Source organism: Pterocles gutturalis, unplaced genomic scaffold (assembly GCF_000699245.1).
Source record: "Pterocles gutturalis isolate BGI_N339 unplaced genomic scaffold, ASM69924v1 scaffold7146, whole genome shotgun sequence".
NCBI classification, from domain to species: Eukaryota; Metazoa; Chordata; class Aves; order Pterocliformes; family Pteroclidae; genus Pterocles; species Pterocles gutturalis.
The window spans coordinates 47,356-63,369 of NW_010102905.1; the positions used below are offsets into that span (position 1 = coordinate 47,356).

Below are 16,014 nucleotides of genomic sequence, written 5' to 3' on the forward strand. Positions count from 1 at the left end.
CACCACGCAAGTCTGGGGAAGCAGGTGTTACTCAGTGCCTTAGACTGTGCTCAGGAAAGCAAGAGGGACCCCATGTGAAAAAACACTTCCACTCCCTACCAACGATAAGTCATTTGGTTTTTTGTTTTTTAATGACTCAAAAGTCTAGTCTCTGGTGTTTTGTTGCAGGCTGTACCCTTCACTCTCCTGGCCAAGAAATTACAGAGTTGGGGCTTACTTGTATCCCCCACACCCAACTGGGCCTCAACTGGATGTGCCAAGTTTAACATCATTCCTGGCTGCCTCTTTACTGATGTGGATTCTGGTTCTCTGCACTGGACTTGTCCAAGCACAGCTTCCCAATTCCTTAATAATGCAGATAAGAAAAAAAATCACCGCCAGACAGACTCAGTGGCATAGCAAGACAGCTAGGACAGACTACAAATCCTCACCCTCCTAAACCAGCTAGTACTAAATGTGAAGAATGAAAAAGTGGGGCAGGAGGAACCCTGCCAAATTCCCTCTTCTAATGTTTGAGAATGAGCTCTGAAGGATGTGCCCAACTGCCTTTAGCTCAAGAGTGGGTTGTTCGGTCATACCCAAGAAAATCATTCAGGGATTCACCTCCCTGAGAAAAGAGATCTGAAATAAAAATCAAGCTTCGTAGTTCTGATGGGGTTTTCTGTGAAGGCACTCTTCCAGGAAACTCCCTAACAAAACAAAATACAGACAGTGAGCAAGACTTTCCAGAGACGAGCTTACAAAGTTGGCAAAGAAATTCAAAGTAATTCTCAAAGATGACTAGGTAACTGGGTTAATTTGGTGTTATTTCTAACTTAAAGCCCGAGGCACTACACTTCTTTCATTTCTAGTTGCGGTAGCTTATTTTTTATTTTGGATTACATGCTCAAAGAAAGGCAAAAATGCTCTCCACATGCACTGATCACAGCCTCCGCAGCTCCCTCAGAGCACTAGCAAAGAACCGCCGCTGTTGAGTCACAGCTCAACAGGTACAACTTCTACTGGCAGGGTCAGGATTTAGTCTGCTGCACTGTGGTTTGGGAGTAATACCTGATATCCTGAAATTGAGCCCAGTCTTTGTCCAGTTCTAATAAAGAATAAGTCTGAACCTTGGCCAAGGAGCATACATGGCTAGCAAAACCAAAGCTGCTGACAGGCACCTATTAACTTCAGAATGTTTTGAGTACTAACCATGCTGAAGAGTTGCAAAGCAAGCTGAGTAAGGCACTTCTTTCCTGGAAGCATTTCTCTAACACTGGTAGCATCTAACATCACACACCAAGTATCTGGAGTGTCTCAAAACAAAGTGTTCTGACAATAAGAGCACAACTAACCAGGCACTTTATGTGATATTCTCTATTATATAGAAAGATGCTTACCACAATAGTTACTAAACAAGTTTTGATGTTACTTACTTTTAATATTGATTTAGAATGTTGGATTAAGTAAAGAAGCCAAAGTACATTTTACTACTGTCACACTGATGAGCCTTGAAGGCATCAACATAGTTTCATTGTTTTGTCAAGACTAAAGATTTTTTATTGGAATACTGTGCTGTGAATGTACACGGCTAACTCAGAACAGACACTACTGCAAGACCATGGGGCCAGAACAGAAATTAAGACACTGTTCTAAGAATATTCTATATTTTACTTAGCTGTTCATGCATAAGACATCAGAAGCTTATGAATAAGACCACATCCTAAAACAGAGTTTTCCAGAAATAGTCTATCCCCAGGAGAAAACCCAGACATCCTGGGGAAATTTCAGTGATATCAAATCTTGTGAGTGCAACATTTGGGATTAATGAGCAACAGAAAATCGTGGTCAGCAGTGACTATCATTATGCCCTGGGACACACTGAAGCCTGGCTGGGCATGCTGAGCAGTGAGCTAGCTTATCATGCCATGGCTAAGTCCACATCCGGCCTGTCTCAGACAGGACATGACAAAAATCAGAGATCTCACTCCAATCATTCAGGAAAAGCTGAGTGTCCACAGGCCTTGGCAGAGCCAAGTGGAAATGCTCACAGCCCATCACCCCACTCACCTGGGGCTGGGGGTCAGAGCTCCAGTCATTCCCAGGCTGAGCAGGGAAGCAACTTGAAGCAATTTCCTAAACCACTGCTCAGCTGTGACTCACCATTCTCTCCGTGCTGCCTGCCCATGTGCCATGCCAGGCTGCTGCATCCACCCCACCGCAGCACTTCCAAATCCTTGTTAAAGGAACAATGGTGCAGGCTGAGAGAGTCATCAACAGGAAAGCAAGTGCATGCAGAAAACCTGGCACGAGCTGAACTGCTCGTTAACTGGGGATTTTGTTGTTCCTAGTGCTTGTCACAGAGAAGAACACTGCAAGCATGCTGCAGGTCATGTTTTCAGCACAGCTTTAGAAAGGCAACCAGAATTACAATTTTTAAATAATTTTTCTTACAATCATTGGAGCTAGAACAGTTTACACTGCAGCTGTTCCCAGCACAAGCTGGAACCAGCCATACCCTCATTTCCTCACATACAAAATCAGTAAGCAAAAGCTTGCAGTGACTGACAAACAGTGCTTTAAAAGAAAATATAAAGCACCTGGGTTTCACACACAGCTCTGGAAGATTAAGTACTACCAGCCACAGCCAGCATAGCGAGCATGAGGTCCCAAAGATGAGACAGCTGTAGTGTAGAGATTCAAACTTAGCTCTGCTACCAAAAACTTCAGTACATTTGAAAGTATTGCAGTGAAGTCTTTATTTCTTCTTTCATACTAGAAGGAGAAAGCATTTCTATACCGTGCAGTTCTTGGAAGTGATCATATCTTCTTTGATACTGCAAAGCATTTCTTATCTAGTGTTCCTTTATTAAAAGATCAATTTACATGCCTGCTGGAATTCTTGGTATTTCAGAAGAGAAGTACTACCATATTTTCAGACTAATACTACCAGATTTTTCAGACATTCTGCAGCAAAGGATTATGTGCAACGAAACAAATGTTCTGCTCTCCCCCTCACACACTTGTCAAGCTCCTACAGCTGCTGCTTTTTTTTTTGACAGCTAATAGCTGGCAATTGACTTGTGATCAACAACAAACTGGTATAAAATGCTTAGGAAAATAAGGAGCTTTACAGCAATAAAGTAATTAACCTTAATTATTTTATCAAAGTACTTTAAATACTTCATTATATGAACTTAAAGTCTACCAGCATCTTCCTATTCCTTCCATACACAAATGACACAGTTTGGTTATTGGATTGTCAAAAGCTGCAGTGCAAGGACAAGATATGCCCCATACCACTGAGCTGTACTCAGAGTTCCAGTTCCAGCTTCCATAGGCACTTCTGACAGCTTTGTCTCCCCGCCTTAGGGACCGAGATGCCCTGGCTGTCAAGAACTGTCAGCATCAATCACTTATGGCCACCTCCCAAAAAATGCAATTGCCTCTACAGCTGAACTTGCGACCACAGTGTCAAGTTTATCCAGTGACATTTCCTGCTTCGCCATTCAATCTCTACATTCAATTACTTAGATCTAAATCACATTCCAGTGAAGAATGTTTGTTTTCCAGGAATAGTGCCACAACTCGGTGATCCACAGGCTGTTTGCAGGCTTGTGGTGAGGGACACACAGCACGTCCCTTTTCCTCCTTCCACCTCCGTATTTCCAAACACTAAGTTCAGCTTTCTGTTCCCATGACTATAAATCACTTTACCTTTATTACCACGGTCTTCACCCCAGGAGTTTTCCACTCTCCATTTTTCAAATGCGTCCTCTTGCCCATCCTGTGACAAAACAAGTCGATGGCTAGTCAGTAGTGAAGGGCCACGTGAGTTCATAGCAGCCAGCCCTTCCAAGTCTAAATCCAGCTCCAAACCACCGAGCACCACTCCCAACAGCCTACAGGCATTGGTGAGTTTCAGACAATGGTTTCTTGCTAACAGTTGCAGAAATATTTGTCTATCCGGTTACATAAAATACCAGAAAATGTGGTCAAGGAGAGAGCCTGTAATAAACATTTATTTTAACCAGAAAACTTAAACTGAACTAAATTCAAGTTCAGACTTAACTGACTGACAGAATTTAAGCAGCATTTCCTGTCACCTGCCAGGACACGGGGCCTTCTGAAATGCAGAATGCAGAGCTTGCTTGAGCTAGGAATCAGAGGAAAGGAACAAAGGCAATGAAGCAACTGTAATTCAAACAGTATTATCAGCAGCAAGTGCAAAAACATGAAGAATCCAACTGGAGGATACAGCCCTGAGTCAGGTGCTTTGAAAGATACACAAGGCTTCCAACAAGCATGAAGTGCCTTTGACTTCATGTTCAGAATGCAGCATGCTAGCCTGCATTGTGTATCTGAAGTCTGGTTCAAATCTACCAAGTCCATAAAAGCACTGAAAACAGCTTCACGGGCTTGCCGTGCCACAAACTGACCCGCTGCCTCCTTCAATCAGCCTCTGACGAGGAAACAGCAGGTCCCTCGAGGAACCAAAGAATAGTTATTCTTTTCCTATTACTTTTTTTAAACACAAAAAACCAACCTGGAAAACACCCCACAAATCCATTTTTAATATTCAATGGAATATTGTTATATTGCTTCTATTCTCATTAAAAAAATATAGGACATTTCTTAAAACGAGACACAGAGATAGACTAAGGACAAGTCAACTGTTGATGCTATCAGACAAACTGGGATAAACATGTTTATGTACATTCAGTTTTTAAGCAAAAGGTGCATTTAATCCACATCAATTTTTTATGTTGTAAAATTGTAATAGGATTTAGATCTTCAAAGCTGTTTTATAGTAGGTAAATCCAAAGTATTACATTTTACAACTCAGGTTATCAAAGCTCCTTTAGATTAAGTCAAGGTTTAATACAAGACACATTCAAACAAAAAGTAGGAACAACTCAGTCCATTTTGAATGTGGGAAAGCCTCTAAATGCTGAACTTTTTCTAGGATAATTTGTTTTGATTTTATAGATACCATCCATCATATACTGATCTTATACACACCTTTTTCTTAAAGAAATCAGGTCGCATTTGGTCACATTTTATGCAACTATACATTTAGGCATACAAAAGCATTAATTTAAAAATGCAGACCATAGATGGCAGCTGCCAATGAAGTGCAGTCAGTAGCTGGCTACAATCAGTACAAACATACACAGTCCAGTCGTGAATAAATAGCTTTTAAAAACTAGAAAAATATGATTTTAAATGTCTAACTGAAAAACTTTTTCAAGACATGTTCATGCAATCTGATACACAAAATATAAGTGTTAAGAGCTCAGAACACAACAAGAAAAAATTTTGAGTTGTAAAAAGTAACTCAGGAAAATTCTTATGACTCAGCAGTCCCATCTCAAGTCCTCAAACTCCAGAACTCAAGCAAACTTTTTCAGTTATATCAAAGCTGTTATTTCTCAAGCCAAGGTCATGTTGGACAGGAAGAGATCACTTCAAAGCAACTCTAATAATGACAACTTCTGAAATAAATGGAAAACATCAACATTGCAGATAACCTTGTAAATTTTCACATGGTTCCTTTTACGCCATATGTGCTTTGTTACACTGCCAGGAGCAGATTTAGTTCATCTCAGCCTACTGTCTGCCACAGAGCTATTTCGGATACTGTTTTTCTTCCTTAATTGTGAGGTCAGAGAGGTCAGATGCCAGTGAGTTGCAGGAGGTTAAGACTGTTACAAAGTGCCTCCTACTGGCATTTTAACATAAGGAGCTTCATACTGTGAAACATTTTGGACTAACTCATGCAGTGGGACAGCAGAAAATACCTGCTGCAACACTAGATTTCTTGCTCAGCAAGATACATCAGAATCCATATTTTGAAATCAGTTAACATAGGTTTTCTGGTATCTTAAAAATAGAAGCCAACTTTCTTTTCCCTTCTGCCCACAAACTTTTATTGGAGAAAGGAAAGATGCCCTTGACTTGTCTAAAATTCTTCCCTCCTTGTTAAATATTTGTAGTTGTGAACACTCAAACACAGGGGGAACAGACAACCCAGGCGCTGTGGCACACATGCTGAACTCCAGAACAGCTGAGACACTGAATGGGCTCAGAACACAAACAAGCTCCCAGAATATTCAAATACATCGATGCAAGCGTCAACTTCAGGAGAGACACTCTACCTTCTCAGTGACAGCTGTCAGCACCATGGCATGGGTCATCATTGATTCGCCAAAGATTAACCGTTCTGCTTTGTTCATGTTCTTGATGGAGACACCAAACACCAGCTCATGATTAAATCTGTCAGGAAGCCACATAATCAGTATCAAGAAGGATGCAGTGAGGGTTGTCAGTAGTAAATCAGGGAACCAGACTGTGCTGTCCCAGGAGCCAGTGCACAGGGATACAAGTTCAAGTATTTCTAGTGTCACAATAAATGCAAAACCTGATCCCTTTAGGAGTTCCTCTCACCAGATACTAGACAATTCAAATAAGTACAAATATTTAAACATCTTTAAAGGATTCAGATTTAGCTAGTAAGTGAAAAAAATTTGTTACTACTTAAATATACTCTTTTGGTGTATATAGTCCTAAGTATGTACAAATCAGTTTCTTAAGCAGCTAAAGAACTGTATGTCCTAGCCAAGTGTCCCACATGGTATATTCTGTTTTGATTTTCTACTTACATATTCATGTCATTGATTCCCAGCTTGCCGTAGAAGTGCTTTGCAACATCGCAGCCAAACCACACAGCCTACAAACACAAGGAAGAGTCATGTCTAGGCCATATCCCCCTGAGTTTTACCATGCAGTCTATGACAAGAAACCAAACCAACCTCGCCATCCTTAATAGATGCTGCAGCTAATTTTTTCAAGACATCAACAGGCTGGTTGTTATAGAGTGTTTTCCTCCCTCCTACCATGTTGCCCAGGTACTCCACTGTATACAGCCTGTTGTATGGGTTCTGAGGTCGAGGATCATTCACTAGACAAATCTGACAAAAACCAAGATGTCAAATTACAGCACAACTTAACTGAAATCTTTGAGAAGTGAATCTAGATGGATTTTGGGGAATTGCTTGCATCCCAGCTCCCAGCTAGCTGTCTGTCCCACTAGCAAACAAACTTGGCTGAAATACCAGGTTGAAGGTTTTGTTTGCTTTAAATTCATCTCTTAACTGTGGCATAGCAGCTTTGCATGTTATTCCTGCTCCCTAATGGCTGTCTTAGGGCATTTTATGACTGAATTGACCACTGCATATTTCATCATTACAAAATCATCATGGAAGTGCTGTGCAAGATCACAACTAATTGAAGGGTAGAGCACAAACAGGAGAATGGGGAGAATAAACATGGGGCTATCTTTGACTTGCTGGAGCAGTACACATCCCGTAAGGTGCAGTTACAAGGGTGGACAGTACACTTGCAGCAGTGGAAAATAAGTGGTTTAGTAGTAAAAAAAGGTCTTGGGAAGCTACTGCCTTTCAGCATCCCCAACCTTGTCCTCCACGTTGAAGTAAGGCTTCACGTGCTCGTTGTAGAACTGGACCGGTGTCACAGGGCCATATTTGTGGTAGTTCTTCTCCTTATCCCGGAACTCCCAGCAGAAGGTCTCCGGAGGGTTGCCCAAGCAGGTACTCACTATTCGGAATACCTGCCCAGAGAAACAAACAACTGTGAACTTGCTGAAACATGCAGGTCTGCCTCTTGTACCATACAATTGCTGCTGGTGAAGGGACTTCTCCACATGAAAACCAACTGGAGCAATAGGATCTTAACATCCGCTTTTGAAGAACACAAATAAATGTACACATGTGAATTATTTACATTCAGCTCTGGAAATCCAGGTGTTTCAACAATTCAACCTGAAAGGCCACAGAAAAATCAACAGAATTTCTCTCCATTCTTACACTCCACCTTCTCAGCAAAACAGAAGTGTGAGGTTGAACATATAAACTCCAGGTTACCGTAGGAATGCAGCAGCCAAAAGCAAAAGCCAGTACACTGCCCAGTCTCATTCCAATATTTCACAAGTAATTCTGAAGCTCCTCCAACAAGATACTTTCCCAGTGCAAGAGAAACTTTATCAAAATTATTCTAGAAAGGCTTAAGCATTCAGCATCACCTGTTCCACCAGGTGGTTTGCCCCTTACCTCCTAACACGCAATACAGCAAAGCATTTTATCCCAGTGTTTCCCCTGTACTAATTCCTTGATTCCTGTCATGTTCATTTGGATTTCAAAGATGGGCCTCTGCTTCTTTTCAAAATCAGAGAATAATCTTCTAATCTGTTTTAATACATTTAACAATGTCTCAGTTTAGGGTTTAGCTGGCAGGTTATGTAATTTAATTCAAGATTCCTGCCTGCTGACTGACATCCCTTGCAGCTGGCAGCTTTCTATTGATTTTTAGTGCAAAAAGTTGATCAGATTTCAAGTCATCAGCCTCCTTATAAATCAGAATATGAAACAGCACTTAAGAATCACTATTGTATTCTCTCACAGGGCTTATAAAATGTGCTAACTCATAGGCAGTGTAACCAGGTGACTGTCTTTAGGGATATTTAGCAGGACCTGCCACAGGTACCATACGGAGGGAATTCAATCATATTTAAACAGGTTCGAATCTGTTTTACTTTGGCTGACACTGGTATCCTTCAGCTTTGTCCATGTCTTGAGCACAAGGCAAGTCTCTTCCTTGCAAGGAACCAACAGGTTATTTTAAATAAGAGAAGAGCGAGTCAAATCTCAACCGCACCTCCTGCACTAGGACCGATGCCTGTGCTTTGTGCCAGCTTCCCTGGGCTGACAGTCTTCACACTTTCCTCTCACCAACTTTTCACAGGAGAGGAGACAGAATGCCTTCCCCAAAGCTGACTTACTCTTTTAGAGCCAGCTGAGCTGATTTATATGTATCCCAAGGCTCCATAAGAACCGGCTTTGTGCTGACAGCAAAAGGAGCACAGTGCTCAGGCCAAGCTACACTCACTGTTTGGCTGTGTACAAATGAAGGTGTTCTTGCTCCAAGCAATTTAAGAAAACAAATTAAGAGATTAATTATGGGTTGAAACAAGGGTGTGGGTTTAATCTTTTTACTGGAGGAACTCACATTTATTTCTCAATAAATATGTAAAAGAGCAAATGTAAATCCCCAAGCCTACTATAAATATTTAATTTTGCACAGACTGCACCAAAGGTAGTATTTGCTGTGGATACACCCACATTACCTCAGATAACACCAAGGAGCGAGAGATGAGGCTATGAAAACAAAACAAGCAAGAAAAATGCCTAAAATGAGAGCAACTAGCAAGCGGGGTGCAGCCAGAGGAAGGAAAATAATGGAGACAGGAGTCTCAAGTTAACAGAGGCAGTGGAGCCTGGGAATGGCCTCCCCTCCATTGTTCTGCCACCACACCCACCACAGGCCATCTCTAGTACCTCCCAAGCTTCCTCTATCAATAAATAAAATAAGGAGACATATTTAAGCTAAAAGGTGACTTATATCACTCTAGTGACAACTAGAGCCAAGATAAGGCAAAGATAGTGTCTTGTCCTAAAAACCAAAATGAGCGAGGAAGGGAAAAGAAGGACTCTTCTGATAACAAAGGGTCTACAAAAGAGAACAGTAAAGGAAGAAAAAGTCAATCACGTGCACTGCACAGATTTCAACTTCTGACCTGCTGTGCACTGATGTGATAAGAAGAATGTTTAGACAGTTCTGGAGCAAATATTTAACCTTGTGTCTCAGCACAACTGCCCCATTTGAGCTCGAGCGCTGCCACCCAGCGTGAGCAAACCAAGATTTGCTGTGCAAATAAAGCTGCACAGAACAAAAGCAAGTTCTGCTCTGCCACATACACAAACAGATGCAATGCCACTTATACAAACACATGAAGTAGAAAAGTGGTCTCAAACCTTTAAATCTAAGTGTTCCGTTGCACATTTCAACTACAATGTTTATTGAAAGTAAATACACTTAAGTTGCAAACCACTATTACCCCTGCAAGAGGAAATAGCAAGCTAACGTCAGAGAATTAAGCATAACCTTCTTATAGAAGAGACAGAACTGCCATCCGTTAATGAGCCTTTAAGGCCGGTTCCAGGATCCCTTTATCAGAGGGCAAGAGGCTCTAAACAAATGGAGACATTTTGCAGTGAACTGTATGTCACTGCCCTAAAAGTGAACATCTCTAGGAAGATTTGATGTCTGCTGTAAAATCCTCCAGAGGCTTTTGGAGACACACACACACTGGATGTAAGTTACATTGATTCACCTTTGAACTACGTGCTGATTGGCAGCAGAGGGGGGTAGGCTCAAAGACCAGAATTACTGGTGATCTTCAGGCGTACATTTCATAGAAGTTTTAGTTTCAATAATGTAACTCAAGGAGCATCAGTTTTCTTTTTTAATCTAACCTTAACTAATTTTAAGTTACAGGTTTTTACATGAAGTGCAAAGATGAATTTCCAAAAACCAAACCAACACATGAATCATATTAGTGGAACTGCCTGAAGCTTTACAGAAGTAGCCCAAGGTAGGCTTTGCCTAATGCTGATGATTACTGGATTGCAGCAAAACTAAGACATAACCAAACCATTTGATTTGAGTCATCTGGTGACAGACATTAAGACTACTGGGTCTTAATTGTATGTTTGAGACACAAATTAATTTATTTATTTTAAATGCAGACACTTGGTCAAACTAAACCAGCCTGAACTTTTTAAATTGCTTTTGGCTATTTAAGAATCAAGTATGAGAACTACCAAGTAAGAAAAATGTGCCACCGTCGTATTCAGTGTGAACAGATGGGGGCCAGCCACCACACACACACACCACATACTACAGTCCTGCTGATCGATTTGATTTTGCGTTAATTCACACAGACAGAAACATGCCATGATTCCTTCCTCTGCTGCCCTCCAGTATCAGAGCACAGCTGGCTTCAGCCTTGTGTTGAGTTCACATCTTTTCCACAGCACAGAGAGCTCCCTTTTGTTGTTTTCTTCTGCTCTCTTGTGGGGAATTTCTGCAACAGCACTTGTGCTGTAAGGTTTTAGATTCAAAGCCATTGGAAAGGAATTTTCATCCTGCCTCTTTCCTCCTATTTATAAGAGTCTCATAGGCCACTATTTTGATCTCTCTTAAGATACAATATACTGCTTTCCTACAGAAAGGGGCAGATGTCTCTGTGACATGTCATCATTCTGGAACCTATAAATTCAAGATATTTGTCTGGATGTATTAGAAAAACTCCAAATGAGAAGCAACAAGCCACTTCAAAAAAATTCACTTGAATACCTCTGAGCACACTGCCATACAAAACACTCCTAGTTGGGCAAACAAAAGGCACTTGTTTTGGCTGATCCAATGGCTGTAGAACAAGAGTAAGCAAGAAATGTCATCGATTCCAGCCTTGTGTTCCAAGATCCATATCACACAAATGTATTTACCTCTTCTATCATAATGTCCATTGCAGCACAAAGTTCTCCTTTCATTGTTCCACTGTCCACCATATTTCTTAGCCGCAAACAGTATTCTCTCATCTGTTCACAGAGAAAGTCATTTTATTATAAGGGTATGAAAGGTGGCATCTGATCAGTTTTCAGAACTTCCTATCCAGTTGGTTTAAGCACCTATTTTAGTCTTCATAACATCTTTTCAAAATGAAAATAAAATCCCTTTCAGAAGGCTTTTTTAGATATTGACTCTTTAAAAAAATATCAAGATAATTGAATGATTTAAAAGATCATTAAAAAAATCAGAAATTAACAAGCAGTTGCAACCCTATTACTATTTTCCAACCACTGATTTGAAGCTTACAGCCATTAGCTCTTCTTAAGCCTCGATTTCTTTCTGTTCCATAACTGACGCCACAACATCCATACACACCACCACTCTGACTCAGAGAACAGACTGTCTTCAGACTGTAAAATTTATTTTGCAATTCTAATGCATAATTGATCTCTTGGTTGACAGAGTGCAGCGTTTTCCCAGTGCATGCAGAACTGCAGTAAGAGCAGCACGTGCTTCCCATTACTGTCACCATCCATGAGGCTGGGAACAGTGAGTGGGGGTCCCCCAAGACCAGCTGGTTTGCAGTGTTCAAAACCAGAACACCACCAACACCATTCCTTATGTCTAAGCTCATTTCAGCACATTTTACATTTTTAATGTGGATTTTAGCAGGAAATTTTCCCTGAGCACATAGCATATGAACTGGAAAAAAATAATCAAAGCCCACTGTAAAAAAATGCTTTTAATTGCCTTTTTATCTAGCTACCTCCATTAGCATCTTCCCAGATTTAATTTGTTTCTGTAGCTCAGGAAGCATGCTCATACCTTCCTTCAGAAAAATCTGCACACTTCCATACTGAAAGCTAATTTTTAGGATTCAGTCTTTTGAAAATACATTTATTTTATCTTTCCCATCAAATTGTGCAGTAATATCTAGAAATCTTGGCATACTGGTAGACAAAATACTAAGGGGGCAGCAAAAATTCACCTAGAGGCCAACTGCTAGTTTTGCAGAAACAGACTTAACCAGCCACACATCAATAATTAACTTTTTGGAAATCTGAGGATTAGGAGCAATTGCTACTAAACTCATGTGGGGTATTTTCACGCTACTGCAGCCTGGCAATGGCTATCTTCCATAAACACACTTTCCTGCTCCGTGTTTCAGGGTTAACATTACACTTTGCTGAGACTTTCGGCTGCTTTTTGAATAAAAGCAAGTTGCTAAGATGCACATAGTACTTTGGTGAATGAAGAGAAACGAAAGTAGGAACACTTGGAGCGGGTCATTCCCATCCCCTCCCCTTTATTGTATCATTGAAATCAATTTTACCTTATGATTCAAGATCTCATTCATCCTTCTAGTAGCCTCTGTGGTATGAGACTCTGGGAAGTATTTCTTGGGGACAACACCATACTTTTCTAAAGGGAAGTAATAAAACCACATGTTAACAATTGTCTTTTCCACCCAGCAAGTGCTAGTGCTTCCACTTATACCCACGTAAAAGCTCAATACGGTTGGGTTTTACGCAGAGACTGTAAGGGAAAGTCTCTTACTTAAAGGTTACAAATATTCAGTTTACATTTTAATTTGTGACTGAATATTGACCTTTGATCTCCATTCCACAAGGGCCCCAAAAAGGTGGAACTCCTCAACTGCTCAGTATCATTTAATCCAGCACTTTTAAAAGCTCTAAGCTGATTAGTTCTTTTTAGGAAGCTCTTTTCACCAAAAAAAAAGCCAACTGATTACTTGAAAATTAAGCTCCTGAAATATCTTCTAAAAAACTGGGCCTCTTCTGAATTATTCCGTGCATTTTATCTAAGGTTAAGTGACTAACTTCCCAGTCTCCTTTCCTCCTCAACATTTATAAAACACCAGCAACAGCTCAATTGCTTCCTACATTATTGTACCAAAGATCGCACCATCCAAGGCTCTGGATATAACAGCAGCATTCAAAATCTTCTCTTCCTGGATTAAATACTTGTAATAACTGGATGGGAAAAAAGTAACCTCCAGGCTTCCAAGAACGAAATCCTTTGTGATTCTAAACCTACATTATTGGCTTGTTGATTTACAAAGGCATCCTATTGTTGCACAATACAAATGTAAATAAATGCTAGGCTAATTTAGACATGGATAAGTATCTCCTTAATCACTGTAGGGAGGATCCCACCTCAACTGTATCTTTGTAAGACCAGCATTGCAACATTCCACATCATTTCCCTCTCACTGATCTTTATGCCATCTTTCTCCAGGCTGCTACACTAAGTAATTTTGCTTCTGCCTTGGAGACACACCCTGGTCTAGCGATGTTTTTTCCTCACCATGTGCCCTAAAAATTCTACGTGGATATAAACAAATGATGTCAAGTTGCTGACTGAAGTAAAAGAGATTGAACCTTTTTACTAAATGGAAATTCTGGGATATCTAACTGCTTCTGTTGGTCTTCTGAGCTTCTATCATCATCAGCCATATACAAGAGTAAAGATCCCAGACAAGATTTAAGCCTAATAAAAGCCAGTATGAAAAAGGACTGATTAAAAAAGGTAATGGCTAATGGCATCATGTTCCTCAGCAGACTTGCAGGTCTCAAACTAAATTTCTTCTTTATTCCATTCCTCACATCTGTTGTAGTTTTACACCTCTGGCTGGCAGCCAAATACTACACCACCACTCGCTCACCCTCCCCACTCCCAGGGATGGGGACAAGAATTAACAGGGTAAAGGGAAGAGATGCATGGGTTGAGATAAGAACAATTTAATAACTAAACTACAATAATATTGAAAACAATAATTAGGATAATAATAGTAGTAGTAATATATACATATGAGTGATACACAGTGATACTGCTCACCACTTGATGACCAAGGCTCAGCCTGTTCCCAGCTAACAATCCCAGAGCAGGGACAGTCCCAAAAGCACAACCCCAGAATGGAGATAAGAGCCTGAGTGTCCAAGAGACTGAGACAACCCTGAGAGAGGGGCGACCCGGAAGCAGACAACCCAGCACAAGAGAACTTCCAGACAGAGCCTCATCTATATGCTGGGCATGCCACACACGATATGGACCAGACCATTCGCCAATTTGGGTCTCAATCCCAAACCTAAGGGCAAATCCCAGACCAGTAACTGGGGCTGTGCTCCCTCCCAGCTTCTCCTGCACCTGCAGGCACTGGCACAGCAGAGAAGCTGAAAATTCCTTGACTGTCCTGGCAACCATAAACACCAGGATGTTATCAGCCTTCTTCTCAGCACAAATCCAAAACAGCCTTTCACGAACCACTACAAAGAAAGTTAATTCTGTCCCAGCTGAAACCAGGACATGTCTCAAACCAGTGCGCAATTTTAGGAAGGGCTCCTAATGACCCATTCTCTTACCAATAATGTTAACCAACATATCCCACTGTCCACCATCATTCGTGGGGTTGGTGAGCAGGTACTGTATCAGTCTTCCTTCCACAGGCTCCTTTTTCTGAGCTGTTTCCACAAAGGCATTTAAAAAGTAGTAACAACGTTCGACCTGGAATGGACAGACAGGAAAGACAGATACGTTGTGTATTAATTTAAGCATCCAGTTCTTCAGAAGTCCTAACTAGATGAAGCTACCTTCTGCTCATCTACTGAAGTCCATATTTTCCCTGTAGCATTCCAGGGCTTATCCTATAAACTGATTTCTGTCACAGACGAGGAGTTAGCACAGAGGCAGAGGGTAGGGGAACAGAAAATGTGGAACAGAAGCTATGCAATGAAGCCTGGCCCAAACTAGTACTCGATTTTCCTGATTTCCCTCGCAGATCAGCAGGTCACAAGCACAACTGACAGCTCAACAGAAAGTTACAGTCCTGTTTCCCCTGAGCCTCCTAACAGGTAACTTCTGAAAGACACACAACACCTGAAAGAAGAGTTCTACTATTCCAAAATATTAACATCTTGACAACTGACTTCTCAAGCTGAAAGTCACACTTTGCTCAACCTACATTTAAAATACATATTTAGATAATTTTTAAGGTTTTTTCTCATGTATGTTTTCCACCTGGATTGTTAAGACAGTCCATCCTAAAAGTTCTGTCCCCATATTAATACCCAATTGCATAAGCCATCCTAGCCCAGCCTGCAACCTGCTCTACTGTACCTTATCCCAGAAAAAGAGATACGACTGGCTGAATTCAAACTCTTCAATGCTGTATTTCTTCATGAAAGGAAGACGCATTGCATTGAGACAGGAAAAGATCCAGCATCTCCCTGAGAGGTCAAAGAAGCAAGAATTAAACTGGAATGCCAAACAGACAAGTAAGATTTTTTTTTTTTTTTAAATACAAGGTTCATGACACCATTCTGCCTCGAGCCTTTGCCCACAGTTCTAGCTGGGACTGTAAAATACCAAAAAGCTCAGGAGAAGTTCAGAAATCTTCTGCAAGCACAGGTCTGTTGATGGTTTTTATCTCATACCATGCAGAAGGGAAGCCAGGCAACCGCGGCAAGCCTGCAGGCTGCTACTAACTCCGAGGATGCTGCAGGGATTCAGTTTCGCTCCAAAGCC

At 41.0% G+C, this 16,014-nt stretch overlaps 1 protein-coding gene across 1 annotated transcript in view; it reads right to left on the reverse strand.

Annotated features, from left to right (window-relative positions):
* The window catches only part of BLMH (bleomycin hydrolase), a gene marked incomplete at its 5' end in the record, with an annotated part of 18,471 nt that extends 2,755 nt beyond the window's left edge, over positions 1 to 15,716 (reverse strand). Inside the window, 9 exons of the mRNA XM_010086474.1 lie at positions 3,697 to 3,766; positions 6,138 to 6,255; positions 6,642 to 6,709; positions 6,792 to 6,950; positions 7,454 to 7,609; positions 11,406 to 11,498; positions 12,803 to 12,891; positions 14,853 to 14,994; positions 15,607 to 15,716. Of these exons, the coding sequence (XP_010084776.1) occupies positions 3,697 to 3,766; positions 6,138 to 6,255; positions 6,642 to 6,709; positions 6,792 to 6,950; positions 7,454 to 7,609; positions 11,406 to 11,498; positions 12,803 to 12,891; positions 14,853 to 14,994; positions 15,607 to 15,716 (1,005 nt within the window). The remainder of the gene's footprint in view (positions 1 to 3,696; positions 3,767 to 6,137; positions 6,256 to 6,641; positions 6,710 to 6,791; positions 6,951 to 7,453; positions 7,610 to 11,405; positions 11,499 to 12,802; positions 12,892 to 14,852; positions 14,995 to 15,606) is intronic.
* Positions 15,717 to 16,014: the final 298 nt, after the last annotated feature.